The sequence below is a fragment of the Artemia franciscana genome, chromosome 13, assembly GCF_032884065.1.
Source record: "Artemia franciscana chromosome 13, ASM3288406v1, whole genome shotgun sequence".
In the NCBI taxonomy this organism is placed as follows: domain Eukaryota; kingdom Metazoa; phylum Arthropoda; class Branchiopoda; order Anostraca; family Artemiidae; genus Artemia; species Artemia franciscana.
The window spans coordinates 2,357,564-2,380,631 of NC_088875.1; the positions used below are offsets into that span (position 1 = coordinate 2,357,564).

At 37.5% G+C, this 23,068-nt stretch overlaps 1 protein-coding gene across 6 annotated transcripts in view; it reads right to left on the bottom strand.

Moving 5' to 3' along the window:
• Positions 1 to 23,068, bottom strand: part of LOC136034377 (phosphatase and actin regulator 4-like) — a 205,137-nt gene that overhangs the window by 143,049 nt on the left and 39,020 nt on the right. For 5 of the 6 annotated variants that reach the window (XM_065715524.1, XM_065715523.1, XM_065715522.1 and 2 more), the window contains exons 2-3: positions 10,384 to 10,607; positions 4,675 to 4,806 (exon numbers count right to left, since the gene is read on the bottom strand). In XM_065715524.1, coding sequence (XP_065571596.1) covers positions 4,675 to 4,806; positions 10,384 to 10,588 — 337 coding nt within the window. In that variant the 5' untranslated portion in view covers positions 10,589 to 10,607. The remainder of the gene's footprint in view (positions 1 to 4,674; positions 4,807 to 10,383; positions 10,608 to 23,068) is intronic. The other variant, XM_065715525.1, reaches the window with a different exon arrangement.

Consider the following 23,068-nt stretch of genomic DNA (forward strand, 5'->3'; position numbering starts at 1 on the left):
ATAACTCTTTTCTGGTCTATTATACCGTTAAATATTATAAATACATAATTAATGACCAAACATTAACGAGAAAAATAACAATCAAATATTTAACGGGGATGCATCCAAAAAAAATTCAAGAATTTGCAGATTTTCCACTAATTAAATACAAGTTTTTCCCCCGAAAAAAAACAGGGCAAATTTAGAAGTTAAACTATCTATTTGCTGACGTTATTGAAGTTCAATGGTTATTATGATTATTTAAGCAAATCATAAACTACCTTAAGTAATTATGAAGCCCCCCTTCAGGTCCCCCACCCCGGCAAAGGCTTGTGTCTTTTGTACTTTATTTGAAAACTAAATAGCCAGCTTAAATTGGAAGTTGTCTTTAACCAAAAGGAAATAAATACAATTAAAAGGAAGTAAATATTAATAAAACTGCTTCGCTGTAAAACTAAAGACCAGAAGAGCTAAGAGCCAAGAGCTCATATGGTATGAGCTCTAACAAAATTCTAATAATCAATAGATTGATTTAAAAGAAAAATCAGAGGATTAATGCCGGTCGGGATTTAAAACAAGAGCTCTGAGTCACGATGTCGATCTAAATATCAAAATTCATTAAGATGCGATCATCCGCTCGTAAGTTATAAATACCTCATTTTTTCTAATTTTTCCTCTCCCTTTAGCCCCCCAGTTGGTCAAATCGGGGAAAACGACTTTATCAAGCCAATTTGTGCAGCTCCCTGACACGCCTACCCATTTTCATCGTCCTAGCACATCCAGGAGCACCAAACTCGCCAAAGCACTGAACCCCTCCCCCAACTCCCCCAAAGAGAGCGAATCGAGTATGGTTACGTCAATCACGTATCTACTACATTTGCTTATTCTATCCACCAAGCTTCATCCCGTTTCGTCCACTCTAAGCGTTTTCCAAGATTTCCGATTTCCCCCTCCAACTCCCCCAGTGTCAACAGACCTGGCAGAGATTTTGAAATAAGAGCTCTGAGATATTAATTCCTTCTAATTATCAAATTTCATTAAGATCCGGTCACCCGTTCTTAAGTTAAAAATACCTCAATTTTTCTAATTTTTACAAATTAACACCCCCTAGTTCCTCCAAAGAGAACGGATCCGTTCCAATTATGTCAATCACGTATGTCAATCACGTAACTTGTGCTTATTCTTTCCATCAAGTTTCATCCCGATCTCTCCACTCTAAGCGTTTTTCAAGATTGCTGTTTCCCTCCTCTAATCCTCTATGTCCCCGGATCCAATTCGAGTCGAAAGTGGAGCATCTGAGACATAAAGATCCTTCTATATATCAGGTTTCATTAAGATCCGATCACCTATTCGTAAGATAAAAACACCCCAATTTTCACGTTTTCCAAGAATTCTGGTTTCCCCCTCCAACTCCCCCCAATGTCACAAGATCTGGTCGGAAATTAAAATAAGAGCTTTAAAGCACAAGATGCTTCTAAATATCAAATTTCATTAAGATCTGATCACCTGTTCGTAAGTTACAAATCCCTCATTTTGGATCATTTCCGAATTACCCCCCCCCCCCCAACTCCACCAAAGTGAGCGAATCCGGTCCGGTTATTTCAGTCACGTATCTTAGACTTGTTTTTATTCTTCCCATCCAGTTTCATCCTGATCTCTCCGCTCTTTAAGTATTTTCTAAGATTTCCGGATACTCCCATCCCCAACTGCACCCCCCCCCTCCAATGACGCTGGATCCGGTTAAAATTTAAGATAAGAGATCTGAGTTACGAGGTCTTACTAAATATGAAGTTTCATGAAGATCCGATCACTCTTTCGTAAGTTTATACGTCATTTTTTCTAATTTTTCAGAATTGACCCTCCCCTCCCAGTTCCCCCAAATAGAGCGGATCCGTTCCAATTATGTCAATCACGTATCTAAGACTTCTGCTTATTTTTTCCCACCAAGTTTCATCCGGATCCCTCCAATCTAAGCGTTTTCCATGATTTTAGGTCTCCCCACCAAATTCCCCCCAATGTCACCAGATCCGGTAGGGATTTAAAATAAGAGCTTTGAGACACGATTTCATTCTAAATATCAAATTTCATTGACATCCGATCACCCTTTCTTAAGTTAATAATACTCCATTTTTTCTAATTTTTCAGAATTAACCCTCCCCCTCCCAACTACCCCAAAGAGATCGGATCCGTTCCGGTTATGTCAATCATGTATCTAGGACTTCTGCTTATTTTTCCCACCAAGTTCCATCCCGATCCCTCCACTAAGTGTTTTCCAAGATTTTAGGTGACCCCCTCCCAACTCCCCCCCAATGTCACCAGATCCGGTCGGGATTTAAAATAAGAGCTCTGAGACAGGATATTCTTCCAAATATCAAATTTCATTAAGATCTGATCAACCGTTCGTAAGTTAAAAATACTTCATTTTTTCTATTTTTCCGAATTAACTGGTCCCTTGGTTAATACCAAGTGCCATAAAAACAGTTCTAGGTATATTCTCTTTTCAGTAACGCAAATGGGACTCTAGTATTTAGGAGAGTGGGAGGGGAGTGAGAGGAGAGTTGTAAGACCACACATATTTGTTGTAATTTCTCCTCGTTTCAAGTTTTAAATTTGATCTTGATGTGAAATTTTTTTAAAGTTTAATTTCAGTTCGTTTTTATTAGGCATAGTTTTTATTAGCAACATTGTAGGACAGTGTAGAAGTTTTCACGCTATGATTAATCGTGCTGGTAACTGTTGCTGTAGAAAGAGCTGTAGTAGACGCAGCAGTTGTCAGAATAGCCGTAAAATGTCCTAGTTTCGCCTTTGGAGGGTCTGTACCTGATGTGAGTCTGCTTTTTTTATGGGGAAGAGGGCTTTATTCTCACCGTCTGTTACCAGCATGATTAATCATAGCGTGAAAACTTCTACAATGTCCTACAATGTTGCTAATAAAAACTATGCCTAACCTAACCTAACTCAAAGTGGACCATTTTTTTTTGTCACAAAATATATATTAGCAACATTGTAGGACATTGTAGCAGTTGCCACACTATGAGTAATCGTGCTGGGAATAGTTGCGGTAGAAGGAGCTGTTGTAGAAGCAGCAGTTGTGAGAATAGCAATTAAATGTTCTAGTTTTGCCTTTTGGAAGGACTGTAGTCTGCTTTTTAAGGGGAATTCAGATACAGTAAGCGGGCAGTAGTAACTAGTGGTTCAATTTGTATTCTCTCGGGGTCCAGAGCCAATCCTGCATATGCGTCGTTGATAGACGAGGAGAGGCTTAAACCTGTGTATTCAGAATATCAGGTATAATCGTCTTCGGATTTCACAAGAACTTCCGGGAAATTCAGTTGATTTCCACGCATTCTCTTTATAAATACTGACAGAACTCGACCTCTATTGCGGGAGAGGGTAATTAAATTCTTGTCCTCGGGACATCTACCTGAAGAGATTTTTAAATCACAGCAAATCATCAAAAGAGGTAACAGCTAGTGTATTGCCATAAGAGTACCTAGGAGTGCATAGCCTCTGATTTGTTTGTATGAAGGGGAGGGTGGGATCCAAAACCAACCTGATCTGAATAAAGATGGGGAGTACCGATGTTCCAATTATAACGGTAACTAAAAGAAATGGACAGGTGGATCTAAACTAAAACTGACAGTTATATGAGTCCAGCATCCATTAGTCCTCTGTGAGGGGTAAAATTCATGCCATGAGCAACCTAGTTATGACCGCATTTGACAAACGTTCACAGTTAAGGTTTCGGGATTTCATTATGGTTTCTGGGGGTTCAATGCTCCATCAAACATCTGTGACACAACAGTCACATTCTTGTACCCCATGTACATCACAAACTCTTACTAGATCTCGATTAAACTTGGTATGAAACTAGGGTTTTAGATCTGCTTTGTTTGGACTTGAATCCAGTCGAATAGAAAGGTTCAGATGTGCTGCATTTCGACAGGGACCCATGACTCAAAGTTGCTTCAACACTTACTAAAATATATTTCATTATTGGGGAGGGGGGGCAAAATGGTTAAACGCTGAGGAACAATGAACTATGGAACATCTAAACCAACACTTGGTTTTGCCAGGGACTGTATTTCTATTTTGGCTGGCCAATTCGGGCAACGTAAATTTCAATTTTGAATCGTTTGATCATTTACTCCTGGATTTATATGTACAGTGCTAGCAATAACACAAATAAGCCACTAGTTTCGGCAAATACCTGTCTCTTTTTTAGCAAGCCAAACTCCGTTCGAAGAGATCTAGAGATGATAATCGCTAAGTTTTATTGCTATGCCACTGTTTCGCGTGTTAGCAATTTCCTGCGTGAAGCTTTCCCATAAGCAGTTACTTACTATGGAATAGTCGGCCGGTGCGCAAGAATCAGCAATGGTGTATGTACGTTGCCTTGACTTTGGTACATACAGTCAGTTCACACAAATCCAACCCGCGTGAGAGGGGTGGGGATTTGTGAAGAGTAACGGAGTTAAGGCCGCTATTCTTTAATTTCTCCAAGGGGCCAATCTACCATACGCGCCCTCAACACGTATGTGCAGGGATCTTTGAAATTTACTCAGAAGCAGGAAATACACTGCTATGACAAAATACCTGATCATACTTCAAACATAAATATATAAAGTCATGCAAAGGCGTAAAAAAAAAACAAAAGAAATAAAAAAAAAAAAAAAAAAAAGGCGTAAAAAAAACCTTTTGATGTAGCCTCAAAGCGTTCCGATTTCTTTTTTCGTTTCCATTTCCATGGCTTGAATAATCTTCCAAATACGGTCAGTTTACTTTTTGGTGGGGGTGTTCTTATTGTCCCGTTTGATGCCTTTCGTCCTGAAATATAAATATATAAGAATCCTATATATATAATATACAAAATAAAAATAAATATATAAAATATATTTAATATAAATATATAATATAAATATACATATATATTCATTCATATTTGTATATATAATATATATATATATATATATATATATATATATATATATATATATATATATATATATATATATATATATATATATATATATATATATATATATATATATGTATATATATATATATATATATATATATATATATATATATTCATTACCATATATATATATATATATATATATATATATATATATATATATATATATATATATATATATATATATATATATATATATATATATATATATATATATATATATATATATATATATATATATATATATGAAAAGAGAAGTCACCAATGCAACAGCACAAAAACATTAAAAAAAAGGAAGACAGAAGGAGAAAAGGAATACTGTTTTCCAATCCTAACCATTCCAAAGACTAACCATTCCAATCTCTGAAGGAATGGTTATTACAGACGTTTCTGTAATAGAGTTTTCCCAAAGAAACAGAGATTATTTTTCTATAATTCCATGCTAAAAGTGTGGTTTGGCTTCATTGGTTTAAATCTGTGATATATTTTCGCAAACCAATCACGTAATTCCTTGTTTTTAGAGAGATAAAAAAAACTCACCTTTTAAAATGAGATTGGTTTTAAAGTTATTTTTTTCCGATATATTGAATATCAAAAGGAATTAAGACTTGATACAATTTCGGGTAGCGAATATAAACTTTTTTAAAGAAAATGCTATTGAAGCCATTTGAGTCATATGCTTTGAAATTTCTTGTGAAGCATGTCCAGGACATTAAAAAATAAAATACGAAATAAGTACGAAAAGTCACACATTTTGGTCTAAAAGAGTTTCTATAGCTCTTTATTTCTTTAGTGAAGTATATCAATTTACTTATCGTGATGAGGAATAGTCATTTCATTGTTCATTTCGAAAGTAAAACTAGTAGTGGATGACAAAATATAGGAAAAACAAGAGCTAAGAGCTCATATGGCACTAGTGACGAGGCGAGAAGAGCTAAGAGCCAAGAGATCATATGGTCTAAGCTCTAACAAAATTCTATGAATCATAAGATTGATTTAAAAAGGAAAATAAGAGGCTTAATGCCGGTCAGGATTTAAAATAAGAGCTCTGAGTCACGATGTCCTTCTAAATATCAAAATTCATTAAGATCCGATCACCCACTCGTAAGTTATAAATACCTAATTTTTTCTAATTTTTCCTCTCCCTTTAGCCCCCCAGATGGTCGAAACTGGGAAAACGACTTTATCAAGTCAAACTGTGCAGCTCCCTGACACGCCTATCAATTTTCATCGTCCTAGCACGTCCAGAAGCACCAACCTCGCCAAATCACTGAAGCCCTCCCCCCAGCTCCCCCAAAGAGAGCGAATCCAGTACGATTCTGTCAATCACGTATCAAGGACATTTGTTTATTCTATCCACCAAGTTTCATCCCGATTCCTACACTCCAAGTGTTTTTCCAAGATTTCCCCCTCCAACTCCCCCCAAATGTCAAACGATCTGGTCGGGATTTGAAATAAGAGCTCTGAGACATGAATTCTTTCTAAAAATCAAATTTCATTAAGATCCGATCATCTATTCGTAAGATAAAAATACCCCAATTTTCACGTTTTCCAAGAATTCCGGTTTCCCCCTCCAACTCCCCCCAACGTCACAGGATCTAGTCGGAATTTAAAATAAGAACTTTAAAGCACAAGATCCTTCTAAATATCAAATTTCATTAAGATCTGGTCACCCTTTCGTAAGTTACAAATACCTCAATTTTCAAAATTACCCCCCCCCCCCCTCCAATTCCACCAAAGAGAGCAGATCCGGTCCAGTTATGTCAGTCACGCATCTTAGACAGGTTTTTATTCTTCACATCCAGTTTCATCCTGATCTCACCGCTTTAAGTATTCTCTAAGATTTCCGGTCCCCCCCCTCCCCAAATACGCTTGATCCGGTTGAGATTTAAAATAAGAGATCTGAGTTACGAGGTCCTTCTTAATATGAAGTTTCATGAAGATCCGATAACTCCTTCGTAAGTTAAAAATACGTCATTTTTTCTTATTTTTCAGAATTAACCCCCCCCCCCCCCCCAATAGATCGGATCCGTTCCAATTATGTAAATCATGTATGTAAGACTTCTGCTTATTTTTCCCACCAAGTTTCATCCCGGTCCCTCCAATCTCAGCGTTTTCCATGATTTTAGGTTCCCCCACCCCAAACTTCCCCCAACGTCACCAGATCCAGTCAGGATTTAAAATAAGAGCTTTGAGACACGATATGCATCTAAATATCAAATTTCATTGAGATCCGATAACCCGTTCGTAAGTTAAAAATACCTCATTTTTTCTAATTTTTCAGAATTAACCCCTCCCCCAACTACCCCAAAGAGAGCGGATCCATTCCGGTTATGTCAATCGTGTATCTAGGACTCGTGATTATTTTTTCCACCAAGTTTCATCCCGATCCCTCCACTCTAAGTGTTTTTCAAGTTTTAGGTTTCCCCCTCCCAACTCCCCCCCCCCAATGTCACCAGATCTGATCGGGTTTAAAATAAGAGCTCTGTGCCACGATACCCTTCTAAATATCAAATTTCATTGAGATCCAATCACCTGTTCGTAAGTTAAAAATACCTCATTTTTTCTAATTTTTCAGAAATAACCCCCCCCCCCTCCCAACTATCCCAAAGAGAGCGGATCCGTTCCGTTTATGTCAATCATGTATCTAGCACTTGTGTTTATTTTTCCCACCAAGTTTCATCCCGATCCCTCCACCCTAAGTGTTTTCCAAGTTTTAGGTTTCCCCCTCCCAACTCCCCCCAATATCACCAGATCCGGTCGGGATTTAAATTAAGAGCTCTAAGACACGATATCCTTCTAAACATCAAATTTCATTGAGATCCGATCACCCGTTCGTAAGTTAAAAATACCTCATTTTTTCTATTTTTTCAGAATTACCCCCCCCCCCCCCAACTACCCCAAAGAGAGCGGATATGTTCCGATTATGTCAATCATGTATCTGGGACTTGTGCTTATTTTTCCCACCAAGTTTCATCCCGATCCCTCCACTCTAAGTGTTTTCCAAGATTTTAGGTTCCCCCCCTCCAACTCCCCCCAATGTCATCAGATTCGGTCGGGATTTAAAATAAGAGCTCTGAGACACAATATCATTCCAAACATCAAATTTCATTAAGATCCCATCACCCATTCATAAGTTAAAAATACTTCATTTTTTCTATTTTTCCGAATTAACCGGCCCCCCACTCCCCCCCCAGATGGTCAAATTGGGAAAACGACTATTTCTAATTTAAGCTGGTCCCGTCCCTGATACGCCTGCCAAATTTCATCGTCCTAGCTTACCTGGAAATGCCTAAAGTAGCAAAACCGGGACCGACAGACAGACAGACCGACAGAATTGGCGATTGCTATATGTCACTTGGTTAATACCAAGTGCAATAAAAATAATGATAAAAACTTCACGGTCAACAATACAAAAACTAGAAGCAACATAACATTAATATCCAGCATGAAAAATAGTTAAAAAGACAAAGAGGAAATAGCAGGAGTGGAAAGCTTTTTGGAAATTAATAAAAAAAACAAGTTTTTTCAACTGAAAGTAAGGAGCGACATTAAAACTTAAAACGAACAGAAATTACTTCGTATATGAAAGGGGCTGCTTCCTCATCAACACCCCGCTCTTTACTCTAAAGTTTGACTCTTTCTCTCAACTCTTCTTTTTAAAACAGTAAAAAACTTTAGCGTAAAGAGCGGGGCGTTGATGAGGAAGCAGCCCCTTTCATATACGATGTAATTTCTGTTCGTTTTGAGTTTTAATGTCGCTCCTTACTTTCAGTTGAAAAAACTTGTTTTTTTTTTATTTAATTTCTGAACGTTTTTGAATCAATGCATGTTTTGATTTTGGCTCTCCGCAGAGAAATAATTAAAAAGAAATTTGCATTTTTTTTTTTTTTTTTTTTGGCTAAATGGCTTCCTCATAATTTTGATCGAATGATTTTGAGAAAAAAGAGCGGGGGAGGAAGCCTAGTTGCCCTCCAATTTTTTGGTTAATAAAAAACGCAACTAGAACTTTTAATTTTTTACGAATCTTTTTATTAGTAAAAGATATACGTAACTTATAAACTAGCTTACGTAAAGAATTTTTTATTCTCATGTTTTTATTACACATATGAGAGGGTTCGCCCCCTCGTCAGTACCTCTCTCTTTACACTAAATCTTAAATCTTGGCCCAATTCATTAAGAATGACCCCTGAATCACAAAAGCCGTAGAATAAATAGTTGACATTACTAAAAATACTTTAGCGTAAAGAGCGAGGTATTAGGAGGAGGTGAGCCCCTCATATGGGTAATAATTTCTGTTCGTTTTAAGTTTTAATGCTGCTCCTTACTTCCAGCTGAAAAAAACTTTTTCATATTTATTTTTTCATTGTTTTTTTTTTAAATAATGCTAGTAAATCCTGCGCTCCCTTCATGGAAATTTTCTTCCACCATGACAAATTCCTCGATGGAAAGTTCCCCCAGTATATCCCCCTCTTTTCAACCCCTCCCCCCAACCAAAAAATCCTCCTGAAAACACCTGTACACTTCTCAATAACCATTACTATATGTAAGCACTGGTCAAAGCTTGTAACTTGTAGCCCCTCCCACGGGGACTGTGGAGGAGTAAGTCGTCCCCAAAGACATAGTTATAAGGTTTTTCGACTACGCTGAATAAAATGGCTATCTCAGAATTTTGATCCGTTGACTTTGGGAAAATAATTAGCGTGGGAGGGGGCCTAGGTGCCCTCCAATTTTTTTGATCACTTAAAAAGGGCACTAGAACTTTTCATTTCCGTTAGAATGAGCCCTTTCGCAACATTCTAGGACAACTGGGTCGATACGATCACCCCTGGAAAAAAAACAAAAAAAACAAAAAAAACAAACAAACAAATAAACACGCATCCGTGATCTGCCTTCTGGCAAAAAATACGAAATTCCACATTTTTGTAGATAGGAGCTTGAAACTTCTACAGTAGGGTTCTCTGATGCGCTGAATCTGATGGTGTAATTTTCGTTAAGATTTTATGACTTTTAGGGGGTGTTTCCCCCTATTTTCTAAAATAACACAAATTTTCTCAGGCTCGTAACTTTTGGTGCGTAAGACTAAACTTGGTGAAACTTATATATTTAAAATCAGCATTAAAATGCGATTCTTTTGATGTAGCTATTGGTATCAAAATTCCATTTTTTAGAGTTTTGGTTTCTATTGAGCCGGGTCGCTCCTTACTACAGTTCGTTACCACGAACTGTTTGACTAGCTGAAAGCCCACACCAAACGGTTAAAAACCGTTGGAGACGTTGGAGACTTTTGAAGATTCTGATCTTAGGATAATAATAGACTTTCATTTGAAAATCCTAAATTCTTTTCAAACCATAAAGTGCATTATATTAATATATCAAATGTTACACTAAATATTCCATGCAAAAGAAATAACTTCGAAATATACCTTTTTTGGAGGCCTGCAAAAAGTCTGAAATGGACAAAGAAGAGGCTATCATCTGCTTCTTCTCCTCAAAGCTGACATTCAGATATTCAAGACTCTGTGACAATGGAATGCCTGATCGATTACTTATACAATATCCTTTCATTTTTCCAGGACCAGAACCAGCTGAAGTTGCAGCAAAATATACGGTTTGCACTTTAAACGCCATTTCACTTAAACTGCGTCATCTATTTTTTTTATAATTAAATGTTTGTGCGTTATTAGCAAGGATAGAGGAGCTTAAGCAACGAAAGTCATTCTGCTTTGTAAATTTTCTCGTTTAATTTACTAGATATCCTACTTTATATAATTGGCAAGTGTCTGTAACACCCAAACAATTATGTGAGGTCATACAACGGGTAACTAAAGCTAACCTTTTGTCTACCCTATTAGACAAGCTAGTTACCCTATTTTGTCTCTCGGCTGATGGATCAAGTTTTTTTGGAAGGGGTGGGGGAGGGAAGATTAAAGATATCAAAAACCTTACGTTTTTTGGGAGGGGGTAAAATATTTTTGTCCAGTGACGGTATGTGTGTTTTATGCATGTTCTCCGACACACGCTTTTGTCTAGCAACAGATACACAAAAACACCCAATTAGCCAAAAAAAAACGGTTTTAAAGATAAAGCTGTAAATCAACCTGTAACAAAATTTGGGCGAAAATAATGACCATCAGGCTGACGACATGACAACCTTGTCACCAGGCTCTGGCTAAGTAAAGCCACCAAATAACAATATTAAATCTTAAAAATAACAGTTCAAATAAAGATAAATCTTTTTATTAGACAGTGAAAATAATGATAAAAAAAACTCCAAATATCGAAAAACTGCTAATGACGGTCACTTGATATGATCAAAATATTCAGAAAGTATGTCATTGTTTTTCACTGTCTAATAAAAGGACTGATCCCTATTTGAACTGTTATTTGTACGTCATGGAAAGGCATTGTGGTCTTCGAAAAGACCTAAATAATAAATATTTTCTTATTAAGTGGTAGACTATAGTAGTTACATGGCCATATACCTTATAGTAACCTACAAACAGCATACGTTCTGGGCGGCCTGCTTTCCATAATTCTCTGTAGTAGTTTCCGTAATTTTGCTACTAAAGTATTATGTTTTCATCATATTTTAGTATATTTCATTATGATTAAGCTAATTTCACTTCTTGACTGTAACCGGGTCATTTTACAAGTACCAAGTTGTTCCTATGTTGTTACGCTAAAATGTTTTGAACTGATGGAAAATAGAAAAAGCTGAGGATTCAGAATGGACAGATGGGCGCATTCTGTTATGCTGCACCCAAGCAGCTTAATTAATACATCACATTTTCAAGACAGTTTAAGGAGAGTTCACTGACCCATTGGATGCACAGATAGACACAAGCTGTTTGAGCTAATTTCGGGACCGCTTGTTTTTTCTGTGGTCACATCTTGACACGGTTTTATGATTCTTTTTTATAAAAAAAAAAGTTTCACAGAACACGCAAAAACAGTCAAGTTTTGCAAATCATTAACTTAGCAAAAATGGACGAGAGACGCAGTGCAAAAAAGTGGGGTAGCAAAGTAGCAATGCTACTTTGCTACCCCACTGAAAACTACCAAGTAGCAATGCTACTTGGTATTTTCAAATTTGTTGGCAGATTTTGTCTAAAAATATCACTTTTACATATAGAAATACTTTTGGTACTTGTGTATTATTCAGAACACTCAATAAGTGAAGTTAGGTTCTTTCGTGAAACAAACTACAATACAGGTACATTTTCTTGAACTATTTTGTATATATATAGAGGTGGTTAGGTTAGATTAAGATCTTTTTTCAAACATGGCCTATTGTTACACTTCCAAAAATGTCCCTTCTCGTAAGAACATAAAGTCATGTTGTGTTCATTGACGCACTGTTTTGTTGTGGGCAACAACCCCTTATCCTGAAAAAATATAATTGCCTCTTTTTCAGTCTTTGGCAAATCCCGAATCTTCATTTCAAAATCAATGTTCGGACACTATCTTCTATCACTATGCGTAGCAAACTAAATTGAGTTTTGTCTTTGTGCCTATGAAACCGGATTTTCTCACCAAAATTCTTGAGTGTGTTCTGAATTGAATTGAATCAATTGAATAATGAACAAAAATCAAATATTTAATTAAAATGTACCTGCATCGTAGTTTGCTTCACGAAAGAACCTAACTTCACTTATTGAGTGTGTTCTGAATAATACACAAGTACCATACTTTTTGCTCAAAGAAAAGCTGTCAAAACACGAGTTGTGCTGCTAAAGTTTTGGCAGCTTTTGGAATTCTGTCGAATTCTGCTACTGGCAGCTTTAGAACTTTTTCTATCTGGTTGAGTCAAAAGAAAGCCTTTTTCCCCGCGTTTTTTCTATCGTGGATGGGGTTTCCTGACTGTGGAGAGGAACAAGGTTATTTCAGCTATTTAGGAGCTTCCCTCGACGTCCCAACAAAGTATTCAGTTTATACAGAAATTTCTGATTTTCGGCAGTAAATTAGAGTATTTTCAGATTGGAGGATTCTTAGGGGCAGGACAGGACAATACAAAGATTTTGACCCAAATGATAATCTGGTACTTATCAGTTATTGGAAATACACCCAAAAAGTGAGGTTGGGTTAATCCTAATGAAATATAAACAAAACATGGTGATAAGATAATACTTTAGAAACAAAATTATGGAAACCAAATCTAACACCCATCCCCACCCCAAATATGCAAAAATATAGCCCAAGTCGTACAAGTCCAATACATTCTGTCTATATCCAATGCATTGTATCATCCGTCACTTGTTTTTGTATGTATGAAACCGGTTTTCTGGGATGTAACATAAGCGTAGTAGTCCAATAACCGACAAGTATGGAAATCCTAATCTCTCACGATTTTTTCTATTGTGGCTGGGGGTTCCATGGCTTTGTGGAGAGGAGCGGGGATATTTCAACTGTTTAGGATTATCTGTGGAGGAGCATACTATTTAAACAAGAGCTAAGAGCTCATATGGAACTTGTGACGAGGCATGAAGAGCTAAGAACCAAGGGATCATATGGTATGAGCTCTAACAAAAATTCTATGAATCAATAGATTCATTTAAAAGGAAAATAAGAGGCTTAATGCCGGTCAGGATTTAAAATAAGAGCTCTGAGTCACGATGTCCTTCTAAATATCAAAATTCATTTAGATCCAATCACCCACTCGTATGTTATAAAAATCTAATTTTTTTCTAATTTTTCCTCTCCCTTTAGCCCCCCAGATGGTCGAATCTGGAAAAACGACTTTATCAAGTCAATTTGTGCAGCTACCTGACACGCCTACCAATTTTCATCGTCCTAGCATGTTCAGAAGCACCAAATTCGCCAAATCACTGAACCCCTCCCCCCAACTCCCACAAAAAGAGCAAATCCAGTACGGTTCCATCAATCACGTATCAAGGACATTTGCTTATTCTATCCACCAAACTTCATCCCGATTCCTCCACTCAAAGTGTTTTCCAAGATTTCCCCCACCAACTCCCCCAAATGTCAAAAGATCTGGTCGCGATTTGAAATAAGAGCTCCGAGACATGAATCCCTTCTAAAAATAAAATTTCATGAAGATCCGATCACCTATATGTAAGATAAAAATACCCAAATATTCACATATTCCAAGAATTCCGGTTTCCCCCTCCAAATCCACCAATGTCACAGGATCTGGTCGGAATTTAAAATTAGAGCTTTAAAGCACAAGATCCTTCTAAATATCAAATTTCATTAAGATCTGGTCACCCTTTCGTAAGTTACAAATACATCAATTTTCTAAATTACCCCCCCCCCCCAAACCTCCACCAAAGAGAGCAGATCCGGTTATGTCAGTCACGTATATTAGACAGGTTTTTATTCTTCCCATCCAGTTTCATCCTGATCTCACCGCTTTAAGTATTTTCAAAGATTTCCGGTACCCCCCAACTACCCCCCCCCCCCAATTACGCTGGATCCGACTGAGATTTACAATAAGAGATCTGAGTTACGAGGTCCTTCTAAATATGAAATTTCATTAAGATCCGATCATTCCTTCGTAAGTTGAAAATACGTCATTTTTTCTAATTTTTCAGAATTAACCCCCCCCCCCCCAATAGAGCGAATCCGTTCCAATTATGTAAATCACATATCTAAGACTTCTGCTTATTTTTTTCACCAAGTTTCATCCCGATCCCTCCTATCTAAGCGTTTTCCATCATTTTAGGTTCCCCCACCCCAAACTCCCCTTCAAACTCATCCTTCTAAATATGAAATTTCATTAAGATCCGATCACTCCTTCGTAAGTTGAAAATACGTCATTTTTTCTAATTTTTCAGAATTAACCCCCCCCCCCCCAATAGAGCGAATCCGTTCCAATTATGTAAATCACGTATCTAAGACTTCTGCTTATTTTTTCCACCAAGTTTCATCCCGATCCCTCCTATCTAAGCGTTTTCCATCATTTTAGGTTCCCCCACCCCAAACTCCCCCCTATGTCACCAGATCCGGTCACGACTTAAAATAAGAGCTTTGAGATATGATATCCTTCTAAATATCAAATTTCATTGAGATCCTATTACCCGTTCGTAAGTTGAAAATACCTAATTTTTTTTAATTTTTCAGAATTAACCCCCCCCCAACTACCCCAAAGAAAGCGGTTCCATTCCGGTTATGTCAATCATGTATCTAGGACTTAGACATATTTTTCACACCAAGTTTCATCCCGATCCCTCCATTCTAAGTGTTTTCCAAGTTTTAGGTTTCCCCCTCCCAAGTCCCCCCCCAATGTCACCAGATCCGGTCGGAATTTAAAATTAGAGCTCTGAGACACGATATCCTTCTAAATATCAATTTTAATTGAGATCCGATCACCCGTTCGTAAGTTAAAAATACCTCATTTTTTTCTAATTTTTCAGAATTACCCCCCCCCCCAACCACCCCAAAGAGAGCGGAACGTTCCGGTTATGTAAACCATGTATCTAGGACTTGTGCTTATTTGTCCCACCAAGTTCCATTCCGATCCCTCCACTCTAAGTGTTTTCCAAGTTTTAGGTTTCCCCCTCCCAACTCCCCCAATGTCACCAGATCTGGTCGGGATTTAAAATAAGAACTCTGAGACACGATATCCTTCTAAATATCAAATTTCATTGAGATCCGATCACCCGTTCGTAAGTTAAAAATACCTCATTTTTTTAGTTTTTCAGAATTAACCCCCCCCCCCAACTACCCCAAAGAGAGCAGATCCGGTCCGGTTATGTCAGTCACGTATCTTAGACAAGTTTTTATTCTTCCCATCCAGTTTAATCCTGATCTCACCGCTTTAAGTATTTCTAAGATTTCCGGTTCCCCCCAACTGCCCCCCCCAATTACGCTGGATCCGGTTGAGCTTTAAAATAAGAGATCTGAGTTACAAGGTCCTTCTAAATATGAAGTTTCATGAAGATCCGATCACTCCTTCGTAAGTTAAATATACGTCATTTTTCAGAATTAACCCTCCCCCCCCCCCAATAGAGCGGATCCGTTCCAATTATGTAAATCACGTATCTAAGACTTTTGCTTATTTTTCCCACCAAGTTTCATCCCGATTCCTCCAATCTAAGCGTTTTCCTTCATTTTAGGTTCCCCCACCCCAAACTTCCCCAAATGTCACCAGATCCGGTCGGGACTTAAAATAAGAGCTTCGAGACACGATATCCTTCTAAATATCAAATTTCATTGAGATCCGATCACCCGTTCGTAAGTTAAAAACACCTGATTTTATTTAGTTTTTCACAATTAACCCCCCCCCCCCCAACTACCCCAAAGAGAGCAGATCCGGTCCGGTTATGTTAGTTACGTATTTTGGACAGGTTTCTATTCTTCCCATCCAGTTTCATCCTGATCTCACCGCTTTAAGTATTTTCTAAGATTTCCGGTTCCCCCAACTGCCCCCCCCCCCAATTACGCTGGATCCTGTTGAGATTTAAAATAAGAGATCTGAGTTACGAGGTCCTTCTAAATATGAAGTTTCATAAAGATCCGATCACTCCTTCGTGAGTTAAAAATACGTCATTGTTTCTAATTTTTCATAATTCACCCCCCCCCCCCAATAGAACGGATCCGTTCCAATTATGTAAATCACGTATCTAAGACTTCTGCTTATTTTTCCCACCAAGTTTCACCCCGATCCCTCCAATCTAAGCGTTTTCCATCATTTTAGGTTCCCCAACCCTAAACTCCCCCCAATGTCACCAAATCCAGATAAGTTTCATCCCGATCCCTCCACTCTAAGTGTTTTCCAAGTTTTAGGTTTCCCCCTCCCAACCCCCAACCCCCAAATATCACCAGATCCGGTCGGAATTTAGAATAAGGGCTCTGAGACACGATATCCTTCTAAATATCAGATTTCATGGAGATCCTATCACCCGTTCGTAAGTTAAAAATACCTCATTTTTTTCTAATTTCTCATAATTACCCCCCCCCCCCAACTACCGCAATGAGAGCGGATCCATTCCGGTTATGTCAATCATGTAACTAGAACTTGTGCTTATTTTTCCCACCAAGTTTCATCCCGATCCCCCCACTCTAAGTGTTTTCCGAGTTTTAAGTTTCCCCCTCCCAACTCATCCCCCCCCCAATGTCACCAGATCTGGTCGAGATTTAAAATAAGAGCTCTAAGACACCATATTCTTCTAAATATCAAATTTCATTGAGAACCGATCACCCGTTCGTAAGTTAAAAATACTTCATTTTTTTAATTTTTCAGAATTACCAACTCCCCCCCCCCAAACCACCCCAAAGAGAGCGGATCCATTCCGGTTATTTCAATCATTTATCTAGGACTTGTGATTATTTTTCCTGTCAAGTTTCATCCCGATCCCTCCGCTCTAAGTGTTTTCCAAGATTTTAGGTTTCCCCCTCCCAACCCCCCCCCCCAATATCACCAGATCCGGTCGGGATTTAAAATAACAGCTCTGAGACACGATATCCTTCCAAACATCAAATTTCATTAAGATCTTATCAACCGTTCGTAAGTTAAAAATACTTCAATTTTTCTATTTTATCCGAATTAACGGGCCCCCCACTCACCCCCAGATGGTCAAATCGGGAAAACGACTATTTCTAATTTAATCTGGTCCGGTCCCTGATACGCCTGTCAAATTTCATCGTCCTAGCTTACCTGGAAGTGCCTACAAAACCGGGACCGACAGACCGACAGAATTTGCGATTGCTATATGTCACTTGGTTAATATTAAATAAAAAAAACTAATTTTTTTTAGCTGAAAGTAAGGAGCGACATTAAAACTTAAAACGAACAGAAATTACTCCGTATATAAAATGGGTTGTCCCCTCCGCAATCCCTCGCTCTTTACGCTAAAGCTTTTAATTGTTTTAAAAAGTAGAATTGTGGCAAAGAGTCAAACTTTAGCGTAAAGAGCGAGGGACTGCGGAGGGGACAACCCATTTTATATACGGAGTAATTTCTGTTCGTTTTAAGTTTTAACGTCACTCCTTACTTTCAGCTAAAAAAATTTGTTTGTTTTTTTTTATTTAATTTCTGAACGTTTTTGAATTAATGCGTGTTTGGTTTTGGCTCTCCGCACATAAATTATTAAAATGAAATTTGTATATTAATTCTTTTTTTGGGTAAATGGCTTTCTCTTAGTTTTGATCAGACGATTTTGAGAAATAAGGGGTGGAGAAGGAGGCCTAGTTGCCCTCCAATTTTTCGGTTGCTTAAAAAGGCAACTAGAACTTTTAATTTTTAACGAACGTTTTTATTAGCAAAAAATATACGTAACTTATAAATTAGCAACTTACGTAACAAACTTTCATAATCTTATATTTTTATTATCTATACAAGGGGGTTTGTATCCTCGTTAATACCTCGCTCTTTACACTAAATCTTAAGTTTTGTCCCAATTCTTTAAGAATGACCCCTGAATCAGAAAGGCCGTAGAATAAATAGTTGAAATTACTAAAAATACTTTAGCATAAAGAGCGAGATATTTATCTCCTCCTAAATACCTCGCTCTTTATGCTAAAGTATTTTTAGAACCCCTCATATGCGTAATAATCTCTGTTCGTTTTAAGTTTCAATGCTACTCCTTCCTTTCATTTGAAAAAACGTTTTCATGTTTATTTTTCATTGTTTTCTTATAGTAATGCAAGAAAGTCATGCGCCCTTTTCCTTGAATTTTTCTTCCCCCATGACAGATTCCTCCAAGGAAAGATCCTCCAACATAGCCCCCTCCCCTCAGCCCCACCCCCCAAACAAAATAAAATCCCCCTGAAAACGTCTGTACACTTCCCAATAACCATTACTATATGTAAACACTGGTCAAAGTTTGTAACTTGCAGCCCCTCCCCCAGGGATTGTGGGGGAGTAAATCATCCCCAAATACATAGTTATTATGGTTTTCGACTATGCTGAACAAAATGGCTATCTCAAAATTTTGATCCGTTGACTTTGGGAAAAAATGAGCGTGGCAGGGGGCCTAGATGCCCTCCAATTTTTTTGGTCACTTAAAAAGGGCACTAGAACTTTTCATTTCCGTTAGAATGAGCCCTCTTGCGACATTCTAGGACCACTTGGTCGATACGATGACCCCTGGAAAAAAAAAAAAAAAAAAAAAAAAACACGCACCCGTGATTTGTCTTCTGGCAAAAAATACTAAATTCCAAATTTTTTTAGATAGGAGCTTGAAACTTCTATAATAGGGTCCTCTGATACGCTGAATCTGATGGTGTGATTTTCGTTAAGATTCTATTATTTTTAGGGGGTGTTTTCCCCTATTTTCTTAAATAAGGCAAATTTTCTCAGGCTCGTAACTTTTGATGGGTAAGACTAAACTTGATGAAACTTATATACTTAAAATCAGCATTAAAATGCGATTCTTTTGATGTAGCTATTGATATCAAAATTCAATTTTTTAGAGTTTTGATTACTATTGAGCCGGGTCGCTCCTTACTATAGTTCGTTACCACGAACTGTTTGACCAAGTGCCATAAAAACAATTAAAAATTTTAAAAAAAGAAACTATTTTCAACTAAAATTAAGGTACAGCATTAAAACTTAAAACGAATCCCTCCCCTTATTTGCGTTCCTACTTTTATAAAGGAAGGAAAAATTCATAATGTATTCACTATTCTTCAAACATTGTACTGCCAAAAATACAAAGATAATTATTAGCATATCTACTGATGAATTTCTTCTGGTAATAATAAGCTGTTACTTCACAATTGCAATGAACGACGCATTTAGCCCACACAAAAAAAAGCGACTGGTATAGTAAGCCGAGCGGTCAGATCCTTTTAAGCAATACAGGTGTCAAACATTTAAAGTAGAATGCCCCGGCACTGTGACTAAAGGGACAAACGTAGCTTTTTTCAAACTACAAACGGCCGTATTTCATGTCAGCTTTCGAACTACGATTTCTTTCTAGGTCAATCTTATTTTGGGCGCATTTTACGCTACACACGTTGCAAAAATTTAAAGCAGAATAAAACAACACCCTCTCTAAAGGTATCGCTGATTATTTGGCTTAGAACGGGGTCATCGGTGTGACTCTATAAGCTCAGCCAACGTTAAATGGATATCTAAATAAATCTGGTGGAAAAACTCGGAAAGCGTCGAATGATTTGCCCCTAACCAAGCATTGCACTCCTGGCCGAAGGCCTTGCATCAGGAGATCGGCACCTGTGCAACGCAGACAACGGTCAGCATGCAAAAAGTTTGAACTGAAGGGTAAGACAAAAGTAGCGTGTCAAAGCTAAAAACGGCCGTGTTTCATGCCAGCTTTCGAACTACGATTTCTTTCTAGGTCGATCCTCATTTTGAGCGCATTTTACACTACACACGTTGCAAAATTTAAAGCAGAATAAACAACACCCAGCCTAAAGGTGTCGCTGGTTATTTGGTTTAGAACAGGGTCGTCGGTGTGATTCTGTAAGCTTAGCCAGCGTTAACCCAGCTTTAGATGAATATCTGGAGAAATCTGGTGGAAAAACATGGAAAGCGTCGGATGATTTGCGCCTAACCACGCATTGCACTCCCCGCCGAAGGCCTTGAATCAGGAGATAGGCACCTGCGCAAAGCAGACCATGGTTAGCATGCGAAAAGTTTACCTAAAGGGTTAGACAAAAGTAGGGTCTTTTCAAACTTAAAAAGGGACATTTCTCAATAGGCTGTATCATATACCATCTTTTGAGCTATTTCTTCCTAGACTAACGCTTCTTTTGAGAATAACTTTATTCCGGTTTTTATGGAAATAAAATGATTTGAAATGATTCAAAGAATCACATTTTTCATCACAATATGTTTTTCAACTGACAAAATCACTCAAGTATCAAACTATTTATTCTATAATGCCTCCCCCCCCCCTACGAAAATTGCTGCGTAGTGCCTGGGTTGAAAATTATCTGATTATGCTTTAACATGTTTAATACAGGATTTCTGGACTTGGCTATTATACAAGTTTAACATCCTACAGTCTCACTTAATATATTACTTGATGGCTTGGTCAAAGAACTTTTCTTTGTTGAGCGTTCATGCGTTCTAAATTTAAAATATTTGCCAAAAATATTCTTTTCTTCCTGTGAAAAAGTAAACTTATCGTTCACACATTTTTGAAACGTTAAAAGAAAAAGCTAAGGTACTTTCGCCCTACCCTTGAAACCTGGAAGCCTCGAACTAGCCCTTGGAACCAAGACAAAGAACATGGGAATCCGATAAGGCAAAATAATTTCGTCTCGGAGTGAAAAACAACTACCACCTTCTATCACCAATCAGCAGAATCATACATTTAGTTATAGAAACCTAAACAAAAGTAATAAAACTTACAGTAGAATATTAATCTCGGTGCTTACTTTTGCTTTGTGTTGGGCCGAAGGTGAAGGAACCCCTTTTTGCACAACGGGGAAAAGGGGTATAGGCCTATTAGTTTACATCTTTAATTAGTTCTGAATGTAAACGTGGTCTCAACTATTTGAGGATTAACAAACAAATAGTTAAAGAACAAAATAATTCACATTTTCAGACAATTTAAGGTTGGATCTCAGTAAACTTAGATCTTCATGATCTTTTTGTTAATGGGATAGATGGTTGTAACACCCAAATTTTAATTAGCACAAATTAAGCCTTGTTTTCATAGTTCTACTGCTCAATGTTGAACTGTCAATGGTCCCAGTAGTTTTTAATTTCTATTAGACACCTGTCAAAGAGCCAATGGTACGTCTAATGAGTTTCTAAACTCTTTGGCAATACGTTCCCACTTTCCACCTACCCACTTTCTGCCACTTGATGCACATATCAGAGCACCAGATGTGCCACATAGTTCTAAGGCACTTAGCAAAGTTTTTCCACACGTGGCATAGTCCCCCAAAACGCTTGACATGGTTCCACCACCCGCCCCTTGAAAAGTTGGCCACCTTTCGAAAGAAACACATCAACGATTCCCAGTTTTTCGTCTCGATATAGTCATATATATATATATATATATATATATATATATATATATATATATATATATATATATATATATATATATATATATATATATATATATATATATATATATATATATATATATATATATGATGATATTAAAGTAATGATAATATGCTATAAAATTTGTAACGATGAGATAAAATGAGGCGAGGGGGCCAATCATTGACCAAATTTTGTATTTCAAAGTTCAATTTTTTTAAGTGTAAAATAAGAAAAAAACGGATTGAGGGCGCCAGAAAAATCGTGGGAACGAACCTGGACCTTCCCCTGTTTGGGGTGGTGTTTCTTACTGGATACCCGCAATTCTGTAGGAGAAATTGTTGCTTCCGCTCCAATCTGGCAGTCACAGAAAATAATTTTGAAAAAGATACTAGAATACTAATGGATGTTACAATATAATAACAAAGATGGTAAACGTTTAGTTTTGTCACAAGCTGTCTAAAGTGTGTATTACTGCATATAGCAAGATTCTGATGATCGCATATTGCTTCTTTGTAATTATTAGAGAAGCGCATCCGTTTTTTAGCTTTCTAAAATCCCCCTCCAACGAAACTAAAAATGTATAAAGTGGGCTTGCTTACAGGTAACATTACTTATAGAGCGAAGCGTATTAGTCCTTGAGCCCCGCGGGCAGCGGGGCGAGGTCTGTATTCTATATTTATTCAACGAAGAGTGATAAAACTAAAAAAAAATCCACTCAAACGAGGTTTATTAAATAAATATAGAATACAGACCTCGCCCCGCTGCCCGCTGGCCTCATGGACTAATACACTTCGCTCTATAGGTAATGTTACCTGAAAGCAAGCCCACTTTATGCATTTTTAGTTTGCCCCATGGAGGAGGAGGGTCAACCAGAAATGGATACGCTCCTAGAATTAGCATTTCTAAGTACTATAGTATGCTACAGTTTAGACAGCTTGTGACGAAACTAAACATTTACCATAAAGATGAATAATAGTGTTGACGATTGGCTAAGTATTTAAGGACAACAATCCTAGTTTAGCTACTTTTTGCTGTCTTGGAAAGGGGTTAGGTTATGAAGATGAAACTTTCAGTAATGAGCCCAGGGCCAAAACATGCTCTGGGAAGGTATTGCCAAGCTTCCACGTTAACCTTCTTCTTATTTCTAAGTCTTAGAAATTTGCCTACTAAAAGGGGGGGGG